The sequence below is a fragment of the Hyperolius riggenbachi genome, chromosome 12, assembly GCF_040937935.1.
Source record: "Hyperolius riggenbachi isolate aHypRig1 chromosome 12, aHypRig1.pri, whole genome shotgun sequence".
NCBI lineage: Eukaryota > Metazoa > Chordata > Amphibia > Anura > Hyperoliidae > Hyperolius > Hyperolius riggenbachi.
The window spans coordinates 226598087-226622359 of NC_090657.1; the positions used below are offsets into that span (position 1 = coordinate 226598087).

The 24273-nt window shown below is 47.6% G+C and overlaps 1 protein-coding gene across 3 annotated transcripts in view; it reads left to right on the plus strand.

Annotated features, from left to right (window-relative positions):
• DNAH9 (dynein axonemal heavy chain 9) overlaps positions 1–24273 on the plus strand; it is a 328292-nt gene that overhangs the window by 92004 nt on the left and 212015 nt on the right. For all 3 annotated transcript variants that reach the window (XM_068264551.1, XM_068264553.1, XM_068264552.1), the window contains exons 9-17: positions 7251–7367; positions 8002–8149; positions 8263–8377; positions 12767–12835; positions 13914–14040; positions 19042–19297; positions 19611–19852; positions 22498–22633; positions 22759–22955. In XM_068264551.1, coding sequence (XP_068120652.1) covers positions 7251–7367; positions 8002–8149; positions 8263–8377; positions 12767–12835; positions 13914–14040; positions 19042–19297; positions 19611–19852; positions 22498–22633; positions 22759–22955 — 1407 coding nt within the window. The remainder of the gene's footprint in view (positions 1–7250; positions 7368–8001; positions 8150–8262; positions 8378–12766; positions 12836–13913; positions 14041–19041; positions 19298–19610; positions 19853–22497; positions 22634–22758; positions 22956–24273) is intronic.

The window sequence follows — 24273 nt, forward strand, 5'->3', positions numbered from 1 at the left end:
CACATCCCAAAAACATACAGATAAGTTAAGTGTCTTCCACATATATAAACCTTAGATTATAATGAACATATGACTATGGTAGGAATAGATTGTGAGCTCTTCTTATACTTAGTGACATGACTATGTACCCTGTAAAGTGCTGCAGAAGATGTTAGTGCTATATGAATACATAATAATAATATGGTAGGACATTAGACTATGACTATGGTAGGATTAGATTGTGAGCTCCTCTGAGGACAGTCAGTGACATGACTATGTACTCTGTAAAGTGCTGCAGGAGATGTCAGTGCTATATAAATACATAATAATAATATGGTAGGGCATTAGACTATGACTATGGTAGGATTAGAGTGTGAGCTCCTCTGAGGACACTCAGTGACATGACTATGTACTCTGTAATGTGCTGCAGAAGATGTTAGTGCTGTATGAATACATAATAATAATATGGGAGGACATTAGACTATGACTATGGTAGGATTAGATTGTGAGCTCCTCTGAGGACAGTCAGTGACATGACTATGTACTCTGTAATGTGCTGCAGAAGATGTCAGTGCTATATAAATACATAATAATAATATGGTAGGATATTAGACTATGACTATGGTAGGATTAGATTGTGAGCTCCTCTGAGGACAGTCAGTGACATGACTATGTACTCTGGGTAAAGTGCTGCAGAAGATGTCAGTGCTATATATATACATAATAATAATAACATGGTAGAACATTAGACTAGGACTATGGTAGGATTAGATTGTGAGCTCCTCTGAGGACAGTCAGTGACATGACTATGTACTCTGTAATGTGCTGCAGAAGATGTCAGTGCTATATAAATACATAATAATAATATGGTAGGACATTAGACTATGACTATGGTAGGATTAGATTGTGAGCTCCTCTGTGGACAGTCAGTGACATGGCTATGTACTCTGTAATGTGCTGCAGAAGATGTCAGTGCTATATAAATACATAATAATAATATGGTAGGACATTAGACTATGACTGTGGTAGGGATTGCAGTGTGAGCTCCTCTGAGGACAGAATCAGAATCACTTTTATTCGCCAAGTACTACAGGAGTCATACTCGGAATTATTTGTGGTTCACATGGCATAGGCAAAACTACGGGCAAAACAGATGCACAAGACAGACATTTACAGGTGTGCTGTGGTACATATAACATTTACATTTTCAGGAGTTCAGTTAGAGCAGGCTTGTGGGGCCTACATAAGGATTAAAGTCAGTTCAGATTCCGACCAAGGTGGTAGCGGCTGGGGGGTATGTTGACCTAATGAGAGTCCTCCACTAGTTTAGCTGCAGAACTGCTTTTGGGAAGGAGGAGTTTCTGGGCCTGGTAGTTTTGGATGGGTTAGTTCTATAGCGGCGACCCGACGCGAGGAGCTCAAAGTACCTACTGCCAGGGTGGGAGAGGTCGCGAGAGATCCTGGTGGCCCTCGACTTCATCCTAGCAGAGTGGAGGAGATCAAGAGGTGGCAGCGGAGAACCGTCGATCTTATCTGCATCATTTATGACACTGCAGTTTATACCTGTCGCTGGCTGTCGCACTAGCATACCAGACGATGACTGAGGAGCAGAGGATGGATTCAATGGTTGCGGTGTAGAAGCTTCTCAGAAGCTCCCGCTGCATGCCAAACGTTTTAAGTTGGCGCAGGAAGAACAGCCTCTGCTGCAATTTCTTCTGAATTTTGGTGGTGTTCTTCCCCCATTTCAGGTCGTTTGTGAGGGTCGTGCCAAGAAACCGAACAGATGGTACTCTAGAGACCTCGGTTTCGCCTATGAGGACTGGTGGGAGAGGAGGGGGGTGCCTCCTGAAATCTATAATTAGTTCAACTGTCTTGGCAGCATTAAGTATTAGGTTGTTATCTTTGCACCAGTTGCAGATTCTCTCAACTTCGCTGTGGTACTCATGCTCTCCATTACTGCCGATTAGGCCGATGATGGTAGTGTACGTACGTACCATAAACATGCTTCCACACATCGGCAGTGACGGGTGGAGACAGCAGCAGTCTTACCTTCGGGCTGCCCCATGTCTCCGCCCTCTATGGGGGGCGGGGGCAGCAGTAATTCTAAGCACTGCTGTAGAGGACACCTGGCCATACAAGCCATCTTCTGATTAGGCAGATAGCGGCAGCACATTATAAGTCTTCCAGAACAGTGTGCTGGTGCTGGGCGGCATTACCACATATGGGTAATCTTACCTTTCCTCTGACCATAGAAAAGCAAGCAATGGCTGACCTTTACTGATGAGGACACTGCGTTAATACACGTATATAAGACACAGAATTTTGCACAGGCGACACGTTTCGCCGTGCTCTCTCCCACTTCCTCAGGCCTACAATGGTGCCACAGTAACAACTAAGCCAAGCTCTGAGCACCTTGTAATCTCACAATCCAGGATGTTGGATTTGATGATGTACCGATCTTCTGTCTGTCTGTGACAGGCATTTACAGATGTTTATATGCCTTCCTGTATTACATTATGTTAATATAATTGAGCTCACTTGGACTATTCCTTGGTTGTGTGGTTTATATCATACCTTGGTGGCGTGAAGTCAAAAAAGCACCAATGTCATATCATAATTCCTTGATCAAAAGAACAAAGAACCAATTCAATACAAATATATTCAAAAAGTAACAAAAGTTTATTGATAGCCAAAAAAGAGTCATTCGACTTTAAAAACAATTAAAGTATAACAAGGACTGGACAGCCCATGTCCAGTCCATGACTGTCCAGTCCTTTTTATATTTTAATTGTTTTTAAAGTCGAATGACACTTTTGTTACTTTTTGAATATAATTGCATTGAATTGGTTCTTTGTTCTTTTGATCAAGGAATTATGATATGACAGTGGTGCTCTTTCCAGGGAATTTGCTTATTTGACTTCTTTCCATATCCCTTCCCTAGCACACCGTACATAGGCATAATTATTGTCTTTATAGTGGCGCGCACCTGTTGCTCTTATTGTAACATCTTGGTGGCGTGGCAGGATTGTGTCTTGCGTGTGTGTGGGGATCATAGTGTTAGGGCGGGGTGGCCATCTCATGTCATTTTTAATTCTTTAGTTTAAGTTGTGTTTATGTTTTTGAATGGACAAAATGTTGATTGTTTTTAGATTTTATATTGATTTTAAAGAAACCGCGACCAAGGATTGAATTTCATCCCAATCAGTAGCCGATATCGCCTTTCCAATGAGAAATCTTTTCCTTTTCTCAAACTGATCATCATGTATGGCTGATATTGTGGTGAAACCCCTCCCACAGTGTGATGTCAGGACCATGGTTCTGACATCACACTGTGGGAGCCTTGTTGCATTGTGGGAAATAACAGCTTTGTCCAACTGCCAAAAGGCAAGCAGCATCTCCTTCCAGTGGCATCACCTGCCAGCAGTAAAAATGTCACCATGTGATAAATGTCAGAATGTAAATCAGGGAGAGGAAAGGTTTTACAACGGGCAAACACTGACTAAATCATTTATACATAATTATTGTAAAAATTTAAGCACTTTTGTTCATAACGTTATTTTCACTGGAGTTCCTTTTTCATTGGAGCATATATCTCTTCATCCCTTAAAGGGAAACTGAAGCAAAAAAATATATGATACAATGATTTGTATGTGTAGTAGAGCTAAGACATTAAATATTAGGAGCAGAGACATAAGTCTAATAATGTTTCCAGTACAGGAAGATTTAAGAAACTCCAGTGGTTATCTATGCAAAAGAGCCATTGAGCTCCACCGCTTTCAAAGTCGCAAAGAGCTCTGTCTTCTGAAGCCTGTTATCTCAACTGTCCAACTAACCATTACACTATCCAGCCATGAGTGGCTGGATAGTGCAATGGTTAAAGAGGAACTCCAGCCTAAACAAAGATACTGTCATTAAGTTACATTAGTTATGTTAATTAAAATAGATAGGTAATATAATCTCTTACCCACACTGTTTTAAAAGAGCAGGCAAATGTTTGATTTCATGGGAACAGCCATCTTTTTGGGTGAAAGGAGGTGACAGGGAGCATGAGGCACAGTTCCAACTGTCCTGTGTCCTGAGCACCTCTCCCAGTTGCTAGGCAACGTGAACAACAACATAGGAAATCCCATCATGCTCTGCAAAGCATCAGGGAAAAAAAGCCCGGGCGCTTTTTCTTTGATGGGTGGAGCTTAGTTAAAAATGCAGCTAAAAATGATGCTTTGGTAAGAAAAACAAAGTTCTGATGCCGTGAAACTGTTAAAGAAACACCAAACCTTTTCAGTTCTGCTGAGTAGATTTTTAGTCTGCAGGTTCACTTTAAGGGCTTTGCCTCTGACACAGGAGACCTGGGTTCGAATCCCGGCTCTGTCTGCTCAGTAAGCCAGCACCTATTCAGTAGGAGATCTTGGGCAAGTCTCCCTAACACTGCTACTGCCTATAGAGTGCATCCTAGTGGCTGCAGCTCTGGCGCTTTGAGTCTGCCAGGAGAACAGCGCAATATAAATGTTCTGTGTTTGTTTGAACTGTCAGTTACTGTATTGTTTTTTTTCTCTGCAGAGAAGGGTTAAAAAGTTCACTGGCCTGCTCTGGGAAATCATTTAGAATGCTGAGTAGTGTGTAAATTGCAAATATTAGAGAATGATGCAGTGTTATAAAAACGCCTTATAACTGAAAATAAAAATACACACTTGTCATTCTGCAGTGGATCTATTAGATCCGTTGTGGTAAGCGAGAGGCCTGATGATCCTGGGCAGGCGGATGTTTTCCCCATATGGCCTATGCCTCTGGGCTACTGGCTGACCACAGTGGACCATCACAACGGACTCTACACTGTCTCCTCCCGCTGGCCACATCTGGTCTAGCGGAAGATGGGAACCGAGCCATAGACCTTTTTTCTACAAGTTTTGAAGAAGATTTGTCAGCTCTGTGTAGGTGTACTATAATGATGATAATAATGTAATTGCATTGTATCTAGAACAAATCAAAAATGACCGCGCTCAAAGTTCATACTCTGAAGGAATAAATAGATTCAATGTCACCATCCACATGAGTCCTGTATTGTCACCCAAGAGTCAGAAAACCGGGATTATGGACATTACAGGATATCGTATAAGTCCTCTAATGTGAACCATCACATTAGACATGTAAAAGAAAAGAACAAGGGAATCATAGCGCGATCAGCTAAAACGATCTTTTCCCTCCACCTCTGGTGACCAGATCTACCTCCACCGTGTTCCGTGCAAGGACACACTCCCTCAATGTGCCCGCACTCACCCTATTGGCCTCCAATATCTCCGGAGGTAGGATTCAATCGCTTATGGGGGAACGCATAGACTCCCAGCAGTTCACTAAAACTGAAACCGCTTCATATAGTGTAAAAACATTTATTAAACGTATAAAAGAAAGGATTTGCACTCGCAAACATCGTAGATATAGTGCTTTGTATATATGTACAGTATAGGCGAGTCCCGGGTGTCGCTTCTACACACGCTGCCTACAATCCTCCGCGTTCGTCAAGCCGCATCCACTGCCGGTCACGTGGGACGTAGCTCCGCCCAACGCGTTTCGTCACTAATGACTCATCAGGGGCTGATGTTTCATCTGTATGCCGCTGTAATGTCAGATATTGCAGCCCCGCACGTTGTGCAGCCCCGCATGCGCAGTAGGAGCCTGCGCCCCATTACATTGTGCAGCCACGTGTGAAACGTCCTAAATATCTCTGCTTCCGCACCACGTACACCCCCGAAATTTTCAGGGGAGGGAGGGGACCCCCACATCTAGCTCTGTGCGGAATTGCAGCCCCCGAGCCCCGCTGGTTCCCGAGACTGATTGCAGCAAACCTATCTCGGGAACTAGCGGGGCTAGGTGGCTGCAATTCGACACAGAGCTGGATCTGGGGGTCCCCTCCCTCCCCTGAAAATTTCGGGAGTGTACGTGCTGCAGAAGCGGAGATATTGGGTATGATGTAACTCCCAATGAGTGATATTAATGATGTGACTCTTAATAGGAATTCCCACCTCTAATGGCAAAAAATTTTGTGTTATTTTACAGTTTTTTTATTTATTTTTAATTTATATTTTATTCGTGATAGTGCATCAAGGGGATATATACTTTTTTGGGGGAGGAGCTTTTTATAATTGGGTATGATGTAACTCCCAATGAGTGATATTAATGATGTGACTCTGAATAGGAATTCCCACCTCTAATGGCAAAAAATGTTGTGTTATTTAACAGTTCTTTTATTTATTTTTAATTTATATTTTATTCATGATAATTATGTTATGCACGTATTTTAGGGTATGAGATAATTGGTGTCTGCCGTTTTTTAACTTATGTCATTGCGTCAGGAGAAGGGGGATATAGAAGATTTGTATATAGCACTGATGTGAGTAGGTGGGAGGTGGGAAGAAGTATGCATGTATGGCAGTGTATTGCGGAATCCTGAAGTGACGCGGACATACACGCTGGCCGGGGATCACGGCCCTCTTCCAATGGGTGATAGGTGTGGGCGGGATATAGGCGGGCGGTGGAGTTGAATTTAAATGGCGGCATACAGATGAAACGTCAGCCCCTGATGAGTCATTAGTGACGAAACGCATTGGGCAGAGCTACGTCCCACGTGACCGGCAGTGGATGCGGCTTGACAGGCAGCGTGTATAGAAGCGACACTCGGTACTCGCCTATACATATATACAAAGCGCTATATCTCCGATGTTTGCGAGTGCAAATCCTTTCTTTTATACGTTTAATAAATGTTTTTACACTATATGAAGCTGTTTCAGTTTTAGTGATTGCTGAAATGCTGGGAGTCTATGCGTTCCCAATAAGCGATTGAATCCTACCTACGGAGATATTGGAGGCCAATAGGGTGAGTGCGGGCACATTGGGGGAGTGTGTCCTTGCACGGAACACGGTGGAGGTAGATCTGGTCACCAGAGGTTGAGAGGAAATATCGTTTTAGCTGATCGCGCTATGATTCCCTTGATTATACTTATACGATATCCTGGAATGGCCATAATCCCGGTTTTCTGACTCTTGGGTGACAATACAGGACTCATGTGGATGGTGACATTGAATCTATTTATTCCTTCAGAGTATAAACTTTGAGCGCGGTCATTTTTGATTTGTTCTAGATACCTTGCATTGATACTGGCAGTTGTGGTCAGCGCACCGCATTGTTACATGTTATATCCATAAGCGCATATTTTGTGGTTTTCTTAATGTAATTGCATTGTACGCTTCTCTGACTCCATGTTGTCTCGTCTGGTCAGGAATTTGAGGTGGACGTCTCGGAGTTTAGTCTGCGTGTTCAGGACATGGACCGACGTCTGGGCACCGTGTTCAGTCTAGCCTTTGATGACACGTCAGGACTGGAACACGCCTTCAGGGTATGTACACCTTCTGTATCATGGAGGAGGAGATGTGTATGGAGTCACCACTGTTTGTAGATTGTGTTTCCTAGTCCTGGCTGAGATGACCTGTTTGTCAGCAGTGGATAGGGTATGATGTCCTCAGAGGTGGTAGGATGCCTGGATCAAATTTGTCAGCAGTGGATATTGTATGATGTCCTCAGAGGTGGTGGGATGTCTGGATGATGTTTGTCAGCAGTGGATAGGGTATGATGTCCTCAGAGGTGGTGGGATGTCTGGATAATGTTTGTCAGCAGTGGATAGTGTATGATGTCCTCAGAGGTGGTGGGATGTCTGGATCATGTTTGTCAGCAGTGGATAGGGTATGATGTCCTCAGAGGTGGTGGGATGTATGGAGCATGTTTGTCAGAAGCAGAGATAGTATGATGTCCTCAGAGGTGGTGGGATGTCTGGAGAATGTTTGTCAGAAGCAGAGAGAGTATGATGTCCTCAGAGGTGGTGGGATGTGTGGCTCATGTTTGTCAGCAGTGTATAGGGTTCGATGTCCTCAGAGGTGGTGGGATGTCTGGATCATGTTTGTAAGAAGTAGAGAGAGCATGATGTCTTGGATCATGTTGGCTAATTGTTGGTTGCCCATGTGCTTTATCCCCAGCTCCTGGACATGTTTGGAAGTCTTCTGGAGAGGCCTCTGATAGCCCGGGATGCCTTTGATAAATACCCTCTACTAGTCTCCATGTTTGATCAGGAACTGGATGATGCCAAAGCCATCTTTGACCAGCACATGACTGAAGAGACAGAAGGTAAGGATAAGCTTCTGGTCTTTGTAGTGTTCTGCATGCTGGGTAGAGAAAGAAGGCCCTGCATCTAGCCTCTGTACTGTACAGCAGATGTATAACTTTAAGTCTGCCTGCAGGATATCCACAGATAAATAAGAATATGCCACTGGTGACCGGGAACCTGAATTGGGCCAAAGAACTCCGAGAGAGACTGCAGATCCCCTACAGCAACTTCCGCCATGTCACACACCCGTGAGTCTCCTGACAGCCATTTTGGCACTATTTATAGACCTTATTTGTCCTATCCCGTTGGGTAATGCTCTATAATAACATCAAAACATAATAAATACTTAAATAAATAATAAATACATAAAAAATGTCATCTTCTGAAACTGCTGGAGCGGCAAAAGTTTAATCAAAAATAGATGTAGTCCAAGAACCTCTGTAGCATGTAGGCACGTAGAACAAAACAAACCCGCTAGCAGCATTGGGCCATGGTGTCACAGATATTATTATTATTATTATTGCTTTAGAAAGCACCAACATATTCCTTGGCGCTGTACAAAGTAAGAAACAAACATGGGGTACATAATAATACAGTTAGTAGTGCTGAGCCATTGTGTTCCAGCTGGCAGTACATGGCCATGGTGTCACAGCTGGCAGTGTTTGGCCATGGTGTCACAGCTGGCAGTGTTTGGCCATGGTGTCACAGCTGGCAGTGTTTGGCCATGGTGTCACAGCTGGCAGTGTTTGGCCATGGTGTCACAGCTGGCAGTGTTTGGCCATGGTGTCACAGCTGGCAGTGTTGTACCATGGTGTCACAGCTGGCATTGTTGGACCATGGTGTCACAGCTGGCAGTGTTTGGCCACAGTGTCACAGCCGGCAGTGTTTGGCCATGGTGTCACAGCCGGCAGTGTTGGACCATGGCGTCGCAGCTGGGAGTGTTTGACCATGGTGTCACAGCTGGCAGTGTTTGACCATGGTGTCACAGGTGGCAGTGTTGGATCATAGTGTCACAGCCGGCAGTGTCTGGCCATGGTGTCACAGCTGGCAGTGTTGGACCATGGTGTCACAGCTGGCAGTGTTGGACCATGGTGTCACAGCTGGCAGTGTTGGACCATGGTGTCACAGCTGGCAGTGTTGGACCATGGTGTCACAGCTGGCAGTGTTGGACCATGGTGTCACAGCTGGCAGTGTTGGACCATGGTATCACAGCTGGCAGTGTTTGGCCATGGTGTCACAGCTGGCAGTGTTGGGCCATGGTGTCACAACTGGCAGTGTTTTGCCATAGTGTCACAGCCGGCAGTGTTGGATCATAGTGTCACAGCTGGCAGTGTTGGACCATGGTGTCACAGCTGGCAGTGTTGGATCATAGTGTCACAGCTGGCAGTGTTGGACCATGGTGTCACAGCTGGCAGTGTTTGGCAGCATTACCACAGGTGGCAGTGTTGGATCATAGTGTCACAGCCGGCAGTGTTTGGCCATGGTGTCACAGCTGGCAGTGTTGGATCATGGTGTCACAGCTGGCAGTGTTTGGCCATGGTGTCACAGCTGGCAGTGTTGGACCATGGTGTCATAGCTGGCAGTGTTTGGCCATGGTGTCACAGCTGGCAGTGTTTGACCATGGTGTCACAGCTGGCAGTGTCGGGCCATGGTGTCACAGCCGGCAGTGTCTGGCCATGGTGTCACAGCTGGCAGTGTTTGGCCATGGTGTCACAGCTGGCAGTGTTTGGCCATGGTGTCACAGCTGGTAGTGTTTGGCCATGGTGTCACAGCCGGCAGTGTCTGGCCATGGTGTCACATCTGGCAGTGTTTGGCTGTGGTGTCACAGCTGGCAGTGTTTGGCCATGGTGTCACAGCTGGCACTGTTGGATCATAGTGTCACAGCCAGCAGTGTGTGGCCATGGTGTCACAGCTGGCAGTGTTTAGCCATGGTGTCACAGCTGGCAGTGTTGGATCATGATGTCCCAGCTGGCAGTGTTTGGCCATGGTGTCACAGCTGGCAGTGTTTGGCCATGGTGTCACAGCTGGCAGTGTTTGGTCATGGTGTCACAGCTGGCAGTGTTTGACCATTGTGTCACAGCTGGCAGTGTTGTATCATAGTGTCACAGCTGGCAGTGTTTGGCCATGGTGTCACAGCTTGCAGTGTTTGACCATGGTGACAGCTGGCAGTGTTTGGCCATTGTGTCACAGCTGGCAGAGTTTGGCCATGGTGTCACAGGTGGCAGTGTTGGATCATAGTGTCACAGCTGGCAGTGTTGGACCATGGTGTCACAGCTGGCAGTGTTTGGCCGTGGTGTCACAGCTGGCAGTGTTTGGCCATGGTGTCACAGCTGGCAGTGTTTGGCCATGGTGTCACAGCTGGCAGTGTTGGATCATGATGTCCCAGCTGGCAGTGTTTGGCCATGGTGTCACAGCTGGAAGTGTTTGGCCATGGTGTCACAGCTGGCAGTGTTTGGCCATGGTGTCACAGCTGGCAGTGTTTGGCCATGGTGTCACAGCTGGCAGTGTTTGGCCATGGTGTCATAGCTGGCAGTGTTTGGCCGTGGTGTCACAGCTGGCAGTGTTTGGCCGTGGTGTCACAGCTGGCAGTGTTTGGCTGTGGTGTCACAGCTGGCAGTGTTTGGCCATGGTGTCACAGCTGGCACTGTTGGATCTTAGTGTCACAGCTGGCAGTGTTTGGCCATGGTGTCACAGCTGGCAGTGTTTGACCATGGTGACGGCAGGCAGTGTTTGGCCATTGTGTCACAGCTGGCAGAGTTTGGCCATGGTGTCACAGCTGGCAGAGTTTGGCCATGGTGTCACAGCTGGCAGTGTTTGGACATGGTGTCACAGCTGGCAGTGTTTGACCATGGTGACAGCTGGCAGTGTTTGGCCATTGTGTCACAGCTGGCAGTGTTTGGCCATGGTGTCACAGCTGGCAGTGTTGGATCATAGTGTCACAGCTGGCAGTGTTTAGCCATGGTGTCACAGCTGGCAGTGTTTGGCCATGGTGTCACAGCTAGCAGTGTTTGGCCATGGTGTCACAGCTAGCAGTGTTTGGCCATGGTGTCACAGCTGGCAGTGTTTGGCCATGGTGTTACAGTTGGCAGTGTTGGATCATAGTGTCACAGCTGGCAGTGTTTGGCCATGGTGTCACAGCTGGCAGTGTTTGGCCATAGTGTCACAGCTGGCAGTGTTTGGCCATAGTGTCACAGCTGGCAGTGTTTGGCCATGGTGTCACAGCTGGCAGTATTTGGCCATGGTGTCACAGCTGGCAGTGTTTGGCCATGGTGTCACAGCTGGCAGTGTTTGGCCATGGTGTCACAGCTAGCAGTGTTTGGCCATGGTGTCACAGCTAGCAGTGTTTGGCCATGGTGTCACAGCTGGCAGTGTTTGGCCATGGTGTTACAGTTGGCAGTGTTGGATCATAGTGTCACAGCTGGCAGTGTTTGGCCATGGTGTCACAGCTGGCAGTGTTTGGCCATAGTGTCACAGCTGGCAGTGTTTGGCCATAGTGTCACAGCTGGCAGTGTTTGGCCATGGTGTCACAGCTGGCAGTATTTGGCCATGGTGTCACAGCTGGCAGTGTTTGGCCATGGTGTCACAGCTGGCAGTGTTTGGCCATGGTGTCACAGCTGGCAGTGTTTGGCCATGGTGTCACAGCTTGCAGTGTTTGGCTATGGTGTCACAGCTGGCAGTGTTTGGCCGTGGTGTCACAGCTGGCAGTGTTGGATCGTAGTGTCCCAGCTGGCAGTGTTTGGCCATGGTGTCCCAGCTGGCAGAGTTTGGCCATGGTGTCACAGCTGGCAGTGTTTGGTCATGGTGTTTGGCTGTGGTGTCACAGCAAGCAGTGTTGGCTCATGGTGTTACAGCCGGCAGTGTCTGGCCATGGTGTTACAGCTGGCAGTGCTTGGCCATGGTGTCACAGCTGGCAGTGTTGGATCGTGGTGTCACAGCCGGCAGTGTTTGTCCAGGGTGTCACAGCTGGCAGTATGTCACAGACGGCAGTGTTTGGCCATGGTGTCACAGCCGGCAAGGTTTGATCATGGTGTCACAACAGCTGGCAGTGTTTGGCCATGGTGTCACAGCTGGCAGTGTTGGATCATGGTGTCACAGCTGGCAGTGTTTGGCCATGGTGTCACAGCTGGCAGTGTTTGGCCATGGTGTCACAGCTGGCAGTGTTTGGCCATGGTGTCACAGCTGGCAGTGTTTGGCCATGGTGTCACAAATGGCAGTGTTTGGCCATGGTGTCACAGCTGGCAGTGTTTGGCCATGGTGTCACAGCTGGCAGTGTTTGGCCACGGTGTCACAGCTAGCAGTGTTTGGCCATGGTGTCATAGCTGGCAGTGTTGGATCATGGTGTCACAGCTGGCAGTGTTGGATCATGGTGTCACAGCTGGCAGTGTTGTATCATGGTTTCACAGCAGGCAGTGTTGGATCATGGTGTCACAGCTGGCAGTGTTTGGCCATGGTGTCACAGCTGGCAGTGTTTGGCCATGGTGTCACAGCTGGCAGTGTTTGGCCATGGTGTGACAGCTAGCAGTATGATGGATAGTTGGTATTTGGTGTATTGAGCTATGTAATTACCACACACTTGTGCTTGTTGTTTGTGCTGTTTGTAGATTGATGATGGTCATACCTCTGCTTCTTATTGGCAGGTGCATGGAGTCTGATGGGGGAAAGCGGATGAAGGTGAAGTATGAAGAAATGATGGCTCTGCTGGATAAGTGAGTACCGTCTTCACACACACAACCATTTCTGGAGCTCATTGTGGTGACAGCAGGAGACCAACCGGGCTGTATGAGGAGGACTCCTGCAGGAATGCGGGGATAGTGTTCTGTACTGGGGTCTTCTGTCTATTGGGGCTCTGATGTTGCCATAATCTAGTGCAGGGCCTCCCCTTCTCCTGTTGAATCTCCAGCCTGGGGACACCGCATCTCCAGCCTGGGGACACCGCATCTCCAGCCTGAGGACACCGCATCTCCAGCCTGAGGACACCGCATCTCCAGCCTGAGGACACCGCATCTCCAGCCTGAGGACACCGCATCTCCAGCCTGAGGACACCGCATCTCCAGCCTGAGGACACCGCATCTCCAGCCTGAGGACACCGCATCTCCAGCCTGAGGACACCGCATCTCCAGCCTGAGGACACCGCATCTCCAGCCTGAGGACACCGCATCTCCAGCCTGAGGACACCGCATCTCCAGCCTGAGGGCACCGCATCTCCAGCCTGAGGTCACCGCATCTCCCAGCCTGAGGACACCGCATCTCCAGCCTGGGGACACCGCATCTCCAGTCTGAGGGCACCGCATCTCCAGTCTGAGGGCACCGCATCTCTAGCCTGGGGACAGCACATTCAGGGTTTGGGGACATCAGGGGCTCCACTCACCACCTACATCCAGAGGAGAGAGTATGGGGGTGGGGTCACACTGCAGGAAACCCCATGGTATATTTCTATTCTGACAAAATATTGTCAGAACTGGAAGGGATCACTGTAAGAAGAAAATGGTGAGCTTCTGAGAGGAACTGATGGTTAGGTTAGTATGGTATATTCATTTACAGCTACATCATGTGTTTATTTTAAATAATTTTACTCAGTTTAGGTTCCCTTTAAAGGGAGGGTTTCTTAGACTGGTGGCCTCCTATGTACATCACTGAGACTGGTGGCCTCCTATGTACATCACTGAGACTGGCAGCCTCCTATGTACAGTACATCACGGAGACTTGCCCCCTACATGGAGAAGCTGTACATGCGTGAGGCGTGTGCTGTGTATGTGACATACTGATATCTTGCTCCTCTGTCAGGTATGTGGAGAAGCTGTACACGGAGTGGTGTCACACAGTGTCGGAGAAGTCCCAGTACAACCTCATGCGACCTCTCATTACACGCGGCGACTCCTCCAAGCTCATCAGTGTCAACTTTGACCCCCAGGTACAGAACTACCGCCTGAGTGTATCGCTGATTATGGCTTCCTATCGGCAATATGCTGGTAAATTAGTGGCTGCCAGACACAGGGAAGTGGGAGGGGCAGAGTGGTGAGATGTAAGGAGGACTGGTACCGGGGAGTATAGCTGGAGGTAGAGAGTGTGTGTGACTGCAGAGAAGGGCAGCAGTGCCCGGATAATGGATGGGTTATTGGCATTATGCTAGTAAATTAGTGACTGTCAGACACAGGTGTCACAGGAGCCCTAGTGGTCAGACCGCAAATTGCCTTCCAATCGGTTTCAGCACACAGACCATGCAAGCTTTGGTCGCGATCTTTGCATATAAACCGACAGAAATTTGGGCAGCAGCCCGACCAGAAGGGAGCCTGTGGGGTTATGGAAATACAAAATACACACTATTTCAGGGTATCTGCCACCACCACTGGTATGGGCCAGTGGACCCTACCGACTGACTATTTCTTGACCTGCAAATAAAAACGGTTAAAACAAGCTGTATCCTGTCTAGATAACAACAATACAACAGTAGCGTCTCTCCAGAAGTCTGGTTCAGTTTGTGCGGCTGAGAAGCAGGGTAGCGGAACAGTGAATGACTTTGATAAAGTCTTTTATTCACGGGCAATATAAATAATTGATATATACAGACAATTATTAAAATCAACAATTATTGAAACATTAATAGCCAGTATGAAAAATAAAAGAAAGGGAGAAAAAATACTTAGTTTCATGGAAAGATGTCCTTTTGTGGGAAGAATCATAAAGTCCTTGGTAAAATCCTTTGTTTCAGCTCAATTTAAAATCCAAGCAAAATGGTTTCAAGTTATTATTATTATTATTATTTATTGAATTTGTAAAGCGCCAACATATTACGCAGCGCTGAACATTAATTTAGGTTACAGACAATATTTAGGGGTGACATACAGCAATATGACAATACAGGAATACAAGAAAACCAGATCACACAGCACAGTATGAGTACCAGGTAATGCTTAGTCAGTCACTGGAGGGGAGCATGGAGATTAGGCAAGTTAGGTTCACTCAGATGCATAGCATGGGTTCACAGTAATGGGGGTGCAAGATCAGGTAGGACAAAAAAGGAGGAGGACCCTGCCCAAAGGCTTACAATCTGGAGGGAGAGGTAAGGACACGAATGGAAGGGGACCAGAGTCCAGCTGTAGGTTTAGAGCACTTGTGAAGGGGTAGTAGGCCAGAGTGAAAAAGTGAGTTTTGAGGGCTTTCTTGAAGATGCTGAAGGAGGGGGCTGCCCTAATGGGTGGAGGTAGGGAGTTCCATAGTGTTGGAGCAGCTCTTGAGAAGTCCTAAAGGCGTGCATTGGACTGGGTGATGCGGGGGGCGGTTAGGCGAAGTTCATTGGAAGAGCGGAGTGAGCGGCTAGGTGTGTACCTCTGAGTAAGATCAGAAATGTAGGTTGGACAGGTTTTGTGGACAGATTTGTAGGTCAGACACGTATCTTGAATCTGATTCTGGACTGGATAGGAAGCCAGTGGAGGGATTCTAGTAGGGGATCTGCCGTGGTGGAGCGATGGGAACAGTGGATAATTCTGGCTGCCGCATTCATATTGGACTGCAGTGGGGCTGTTCGGGTCATAGGGAGACCAGACAGCAGGGCATTGCAGTAGTCAAGGCGGGAAATTATGAGGGCATGGATGAGCAAGTTCCGCAAAGTTCTTTGTTTCAGAGCAAGATTCTAAGTTCAGCAAGATGGCCGCCAACCATGTGTCCTCTGGCTGGCAGCAGACCGTTCTCATACAGATGGAATTTGGAGGACTGAGGGGAGAGCCCCTCGCAGATGCTTTTGATGAAGCTGGTTTGGGGGTGTGGCAATGCCGGACCCCTCTGAATTACCAACCAATGACAGTTCATTTCCTCTGAGAGATTTTAGGTTTTAAACTTACAAACTGCCGTAACTCACAAACGATACGACATGGCGATACGATATGACATCCGACATGGCTAGTGCAGCGGACCCCGTTCGTGAGACGGGTCATACCTCAATAACCGGTTGGGCTATCGCGATGAATTTCATATCAGTCTGATGGCCAGATTTTACTGAATAAGACTATATGAATTTCATAGCTGTGCCATGTACAGTTGCCATATAATCAACAAGAAACCATACATCATATGCATTCAGCTGGCCCGTGGTCGGTGCCGGATAGTCTGGAGTGAAAGCAGGTTTTGAATAGCCCCCTGCTGGGATTAGCTTCCTTGGCTCTGAAAAGACTCCTGGTTTGTTAATTAACATCTGAGTGTTACACCTCTGGCTTAATTAGCAAGTCACAGGGCCAGAATTCCTGCCAGCTGGTAAAGGGGGGGGGGGGGGAACTGCCTTTTTAAAAAAAACCTGGAATGTCAGTCTCTGATTGCTTGCCCGACTACAATCAATGGCAATCGGCGCAATAAACCAATTGCGTTCTCGTTTCTCACGGCAGTTCCATGACAACAGGCAAGTGGGAGGAGCAGAATGGTGAGATGTAAGGACTGGTACCGGGGAGTATAGCTAGAGGTAGAGAGTGTGTGTGACTGCAGAGGAGGGCAGCAGTGCCCTGGATCATGGATGGGTTATTTTCATTATGCTAGTAAATTAGTGACTGTCAGACACAGGCAAGTGGGAGGAGCAGAATGGTGAGGAGTAAGGAGGACTGGCACCGGGGAGTATAGCTGGAGGTAGAGAGTGTGTGTTACTGCAGAGAAGGGCAGCAGTGCCCGGGATCATGGATGGGTTATTTGCATTATGCTAGTAAATTAGTGACTGTCAGACACAGGCAGGTGGGAGAAGCAGAATGGTGAGAGGTAAGGAGGACTGGTACCGGGTGTGACGTATGCGCACTCACCCACCAATTCCTGTTCCCTTTGCTGCAGTTTACCATAAAGCCTCAGACCCTGAGGGAATACTGAAGGCAGTCAGCACTGCAGGCAAAGTAACCTTTTGCATTGGTTGGTGAGTCCACACACAGTCCAATTTCGAGTGTATATACAATCGATACAATCTTGGTTCTTATATAGAGGCCAGGTCACTGCCACCAATCCGCAATAAAGCGTATGGCGTAAAGCGTAAGTCTAACTCTAGCTAAATCCTGTGGGGAAAAGGGTTAATTTGACAACCTTTCTTGAAATAGCAAAACTAACCATATTAATATCAAAACAGTTATGGTAACATGTCTCTCTTTGAAGATGTGAATTCTTTTTGCGGAGATTTTTCAGAACAGCACTTAGACAAACAATTTTTAATTGTTTATTTAAAGAAATAATGCAGAACAAAAATATAGCAATAGAAACAAATTGATACAGAAATAATAAGGCTTAAATGGAAAAATAGCTATTGCTAGTCTGAGCAATTGATCAAGTTGCCGTGTCCTTTGCGATAATAAGTCCAACAGAAGATATGAAGGTCGGAGTTGGAACAGGAGATGGGGGTGTGTGCCTTCTCCCGCCCTTTGTCATGACAAGCAGAAAGAATATACAATAACTGGAATGGTTATAACACGTGTGTCCTGGGGTATTCCACTGCGCACCACACTGTTGCTTGCTTTTGGAAGGTGTTAGTGTTGTGTTGAGTGGTCTAATCATACACAAATCATTTTTAATAATTGTCTGCTAATTTTGAAATGACTAGCATCTACGGAAAACTGATTAATTTAGTAAAATGTCTGAATGACTTATTCCTTCATATCAAGGTGAAATAAAAGTCATGTCTCTACTCTGGTCAGGCTACATGCAGGAATGTGAATGGGTCCTAATGAGTTTATGAGGGGGTCTGTTCTCCTTCATGTATCTTCTTATCTTTAAAACTAGGATGGAGGAACTTCCTGGAGAAGCTTTATTGAGCCCACTAACGCAGTTGTGCGCAGTTGTGTCCACTTTGCAGCAACACATTAATGTAATGGCCCATACTCACGGGCAGCAAATGTTGCCTGTCGCCAGCACACGTGAGCGTGTGGGCGACAGGCCGGCGACAGCTCCTCGCCAGGTCCCTCCGCGTACACACGCGGAAGAGGGACCAGCGGCATGACGGAAGCTGTCGCCGACGTTCCGCCTCCCCCCGCCGGAAGCTCGCCGGAAGCTCTGTGTACCTCAATGGAGGTTGCTGTCGCTAGTCCGCGTATTCACGCGGACTAGCGACAGCTGCGGCGGAGTTGCGGCGGCGACTGTCGCCAGGCGATTGAACTTTTCAATCGCCTGGCGACATCAGCGACGGGCGACAGTTCGGGGTGCGCGCCCGTTGCGGGCGACAGTTCGGGGTGCGCGCGGCCCATACTCACGGGCGACCTGTCGCCGCAACACGCGCGCGCCGCGTGTTGAGGCGACAAAAGTCCCTCGTGAGTATGGGCCATAAAAGATGCTGCGGACACAACTGCGTTAGTGGGCTCAGGCCCTTAATGTTATATATCTCTTTTCTTTGTAGGAGCGTAACTATAGGGCGGAACCTTTGTGACTGCAGAGAGGTCCAGAGCTGTGGGGCACCCATAACCTTCCCTTCCTTTACATACAGGGGCCCATCCTCCACATCAGGTGTTTGGTGGCTACATATGTTATGGATATGACCATGGCCATACTTGTTTTATGACCCTTATAAGATCGGCCCCCAGGTTGTGAGGGGGTACCAAGGGAAGGGATGGGAATATTGGGGGGCCTTTATCAGAGTTTAACTGGGGCCCAATGATTCATAGTTCTGCCCGGCTTCTCTGACAGCTGTTTTGCCTGCTGGAGGAGGAGTAGGTTTAACAATATGTGCAGTGAGGAAAAGGTAGTGATGGGAGAAGGTTGGCCATGTATTCTTGTCACATGTGCTGCTAGTAGAGGACATTATCCCCCAGCAAACTCCACAACCAGTGATAGTCAGTGAGGAGAATAGTGGATGCCTCAGATTCTGTGAGACCACGCCCTGGAGACCAGTCTGTAGTAATAATGTCCTTGTCTGCTGAACACTTTGTTTTTCACTTTGATGAACATGGATGATATATTTCAGCTGGTGTCTGTGCTCCGGGAAGTGAAATACCTCCAAACACTTCACATGGAGACCATCCCTAAGGAAGCTGAGGACATCTTCTCCTCCAAGGAGTCCTACCGACAGTACACTGCCAACCTGGAGCTGACCACCACCTGGTACAACAAGGTGATAAGCACCATCCTAGAGGTGGAGTTTCCCCTGGTGGAAGGCCAGCTGGAGGACATTGATGTGCGCCTCAAATCTGCGGAGGAAAGCCTGAACTGGAAAGCAAATGGTAATCAGCAGAACTGTCCACGTCCTGAGCTTGTTTATTGAAGGATGATGGGAGCCTGACATGATCCTCAACAACCAATCAGAAGCAGCTCCTAAACTTCATGGAGTGTTTATCTGGATTGGTTGCTGTTGGGTGTTGCCCTGTATAGATAATGCTGTGCTTTTGTGGCGCTGCTCCTCTCATGCTGCTCCTCTCTGTCATGATTCTCTATGTGTATTGGTTGCTGTTGGGTATTGCCTTGTATAGATGACGCTCTGCCTCTGTGACTGCTTCTCTCATGCTGCTCCTCTGTGTCATGCTCTCTCTGTGTTAGGTGTTTGGGATTACATCCAGCAAGTCAGGGACAGCGTGCACGACCTGGAGCGCCGTGTCCAGAAGGCCAGGGACAATGTGGAGGAGATGCAGGCCATCATGAAGACCTGGGTGCTGCCAATATTCGAGAGGAAGGATGGGAAGAAAGAGACTCTACTTAACCTGGATGACCGGAACGAGCGTCTGGAGAAACGGTACAACATCATCCGGGACTCTGGAAACAAGATCCACCAGCTTCTAAAGGTACAAAACTGGCTCCGCCCACCTGGCCTGTTACCACCCGTGCTGTGTTTACACTAACAGCATGCAGTCAGAGTAGGAGGCGAAGCAAGAGGAGAGCGAGGTGAAGAGGTCATCATTGGGGAAAAGCAGCTTGTTGTGCTGTGTGAGGAGTCTGACAGTGAATGAGGAGGGGGAGGCAGAAGAGTACTATTGGAGGAAAGCAGCTTGTTGTGCTGCGTGAGAAGTCTGATAGTGAGTGGGGTGGGAAAAGGCAGGATAGCATAATTGAGGGAAAGCAGCTTGTTGTGCTGTGTGAGGAGTCTGACAGTGAATGAGGAGAGGGAGGCAGAAGAGTACTATTGGGGGGAAAGCAGCTTGTTGTGCTGTGTGAGAAGTCTGACAGTGAGTGAGGAGGGGGGAGGCAGGATAGCATCATTGAGGGAAAGCAGCTTGTTGTGCTGTGTGAGGAGTCTGACAGTGAGTGGGGAGGGGGAGGCAGGAGAGCAGCAGTGTTTCATTTGATTTGCACAGCAGAATGGAGGAGGTGCTGTCCTTTCTAAGGAGGAATGGAGGATGGTGACTGGCTGAGGGTAAACAGTTTGTTCGTCACAGACTCGCAGCCCAGCTTGTGTGCTATTGTGTTGAGCTACAGCATGTCATGTGAGAATATTAAATGAAGCAGAGTAGGTTGCCGATTGCCATGCCAGCATTCCGATTCGGTGGGAGGGGGTGATTGTTGGCAGCAAAGTCTTGAACCGCCGCTGGAGACGGCAGATGAGGTCAAGAGTGGGACAGGTGAGATTTTACACTGTTCAGGCACCGGGGGGAGCATTGTACACTAGGAAACATCAGTCGGGGGTCTGTCTCCTTCGTTGGGATATCGAGCTCTGTTACTGCCGCACACACGATCAGGCACTTTCCACTGAAATCTTTCTAGCATGTCTGATCAACCCATTAAACCAATTTCGGGCAGAAATCTGTCGGATCATCGATTGGGCATACTCGAATTGGATTGTCAGTCGATGATGGATAACTGATCTATTGTCTGATCTGTGGAAGGAATGGGATAGTTTAACTGTGTAAACCCTTTCAGGAGATAAGAGAATTGTGAGATGACTGTTAAAGAGACTCCGTAACAAAAATTGCATCCTGTTTTTTATCATCCTACAAGTTCCAAAAGCTATTCTAATGTGTTCTGGCTTACTGCAGCACTTTCTACTAACACAGTCTCTGTAATAAATCAATGGGCCTGATTCACAAACCGGTGCTAACAGTTAGCACGCTGGTGAAAAGCCCTTTATCATGCCTAAACTCAGTTTAGGCATGATAAGTTTAGGTGTGATAAGTTTAGGTGTGATAAGTTTAGGCATGATAAGTTTAGGTGTGATAAGTTTAGGCATGATAAGTTTAAGCGCCAACTACGTTAGCACCGCAGTGTACAGCTGATCAAAAGTTTTACGCTAGCAAAGTCTGGTGCACTTCGTATAAAGTTTAATGGCGCTGCTTTGCGTGCGGGACTTTGCAAGCGATCTAAACTTATCTAAACTTATCACGCCTAAACTTATCACACCTAAACTTATCACACCTAAACTTATCATGCCTAAACTGGCTTTTCACCAGCATGGTGCAATGGTTATCATGCCTAAAGTCTTTTAGGCATGCTAACTGGGTTAGCACCGCTTTGTGAATCGAGCCCAATGTATCTTTCCCCTGTCAGACTTGTCAGGCCTGTGTCTGGAAGGCTGCCAAGTTCTTCAGTGTTATGGTTCTGCTATGAACTCCCCCTCCTGGCCCCTCTATGCACACTGCCTGTGTGTTATTTAGGATTAGAGCAGCTTCTCTCTTCTCTCTCTTATCTTTTACAAGCTGGATAAATCGTCCTCTGAGCTGGCTGGGCTTTCACATACTGAGGAATTACAAACAAGGGCAAAGCTGTTTGCAGGAAGAAAAGAGCAGCCTGAAACTTCAGTGCATGGGGGAAAGAAACACACAAATGATCTCTTGAGATTCAAAAGGAATGCTGTATACAGCCTGCTTGTGTATGGATGTATTTTCTATGTGTGGACATACTGTACATCAACCTACTTCCTGTTTTGGTGGCCATTTTGTTTGTTTACAAACAAACTTTTAAAAACTGTTTTTAACCACTTTTAATGCGGCAAGGAGCGGCGAAATTGTGACAGAGGGTAATAGGAGATGTCCCCTAACGCACTGGTATGTTTACTTTTGAGCGATTTTAACAATACAGATTCTCTTTAAGCTGCAACCATTTTCCCAGCAATCTTTGCCTTTGAGTAAGGAGAAGATGTCTCCGGATATGGTTAGGAAAATCTCACAGGCTTAACCCTTCACTGTCTAATAGAAATAAAACGTTATGAGAGATTTGGGTTCCCAGCAGGTATTCGGAGCTTCTCAGGGTGATCTGGGAACTAGGAACCTTCTGAACTACAAGATCCGATGAACCTGGCCAACTTACTTGTGTCATTTGTAGAAGCATGTAGAAAATAATGAAAACTTGATACTTGGAGGAATCGACCCACTGGACTCCCAAAGATGTCCACATTTTGTTCTTACATTTTCTTAGAGAATAGGGCCTGTATTTCCATCCACAGGAGAGGCCGTGGTGAGGCTTGCTTCGTTCTTTACACCTCGCTCTTGTTTTTCAGGAAAACATGGGACTTTTCTGCGCAGAACCAGATTCCAGTGTCTGGAAAGCCTATGAAGATTATATCGATGAGATGGTGCTGGATGGATTTTTCAGTGCTATTGAATGCTCCTTGAAGTTCCTCCTGGATAACATGGGTATGCTGCGACTGATGGGCTCCCAGTACAGACCGCGATAGTTCATTGCTGGCATTCATTGTGACTCTACACTGATAGCCCAGCTTGTTGTGCCCTCTTCTGTAACCTCTTCTGTCTCTTCTCAGATCCAAAGGTCGGCCTTGCCCCATTGTTTGAGGTCCAGCTGGATCTTGTGGTACCAGACATGGTGTTTAAACCCTCCCTGGATGGTGGTGCCAGTGATGGCCTATATGATATCATAGAAGGACTTATCAATGATATCTACAGGATTTCCTCTCTGATGCCCAGAATATCGAAGACCTGCAGCTTCCCCAACTATCAGGTATGGATTCCCGTCAGACGGGTGCAAGCGCCATGATGCGTCCACTCAGGGGCACTCAGAATCTATATCGCTTCCATACACCCAATAGCCTTAACGCTTAAACGCTGGCGGGTCAAGCCAATGGCATCGATCATCTTGTTACAATGACACTGGTCAGGGTGTGGGGAACATTAGGCAGTGAGGCCGTAGCCAGTTGCTGAAGTTGATATTTTGAAAGTTGGAAAATGGCCAAAGGTAAGAATCTGAGCAGCTTTGACAAGGACTAAGCGATGATGACTGAGTGCTGAGTGGCCAGAGTGCTGAGTGGCCAGAGTGCTGAGTGGCCAGAGTGCTGAGTGGCCAGAGTGCTGAGTGGCCAGAGTGCTGAGTGCTCAGTGGCCAGAGTGCTCAGTGGCCAGAGTGCTCAGTGGCCAGAGTGCTCAGTGGCCAGAGTGCTGAGTGGCCAGAGTGCTGAGTGGCCAGAGTGCTGAGTGCTCAGTGGCCAGAGTGCTCAGTGGCCAGAGTGCTGAGTGGCCAGAGTGCTGAGTGGCCAGAGTGCTGAGTGGCCAGAGTGCTGAGTGCCCAGTGGCCAGAGTGCTGAGTGGCCAGAGTGCTGAGTGCCCAAGACTCACTGGTGCTTTTGTGAGGAGAGAAAGCCTGTGTAGTCCTATTCCACAGAAGACATAATGTACCTCGAATTGCCAAAAATAATAATAATAATAATATAAACTTAATGCTGCCCGTAAGGGAGAGCTGTGAGAACACGCAGTGCAATTATCAAGACATTGGATGAATTGAATAACAACATATTCTTAGCGGTATTCCACCACACCTGTAGTCACATCAATAGATTACAATGATACAGGAATAACAGTGCAGCACGGTGGCATAGTGGTTAGCACTCTCGCCTTGCAGCGCTGGTTCCCCGGTTTCAATCTCAACCAGGGCACTATTAGCACAGAGTTTGTATGTTCTCCCCGTGTCTGCGTGGCTTTCCTCCGAGAACTCCGTTTTCCTCCCACATCCCAAAAACATACAGATTAGTTCATTGGCTTCCCCCTGAATTGTCCCTAGAGTTCGATACATGCACTACACGATACATACATAGACATAATATAATACACTATCAGCCCATAATACAGTGCAGCTCCCCCTGGTGGTCAGGCCTTGGACTCCACAAGAGTATCTGTCTATCTGTCTATAGATATCACAGAGACCAATACCGATGTGATTGGCTCACAGTGATCACGGGGTCAGGAGCCAAGGAAATAGTCTCCTAAACGGCTCACAGAGCACTGCCACCATAGCCACAGCAGAGCGGCGGGTTTGTGCAAAAATA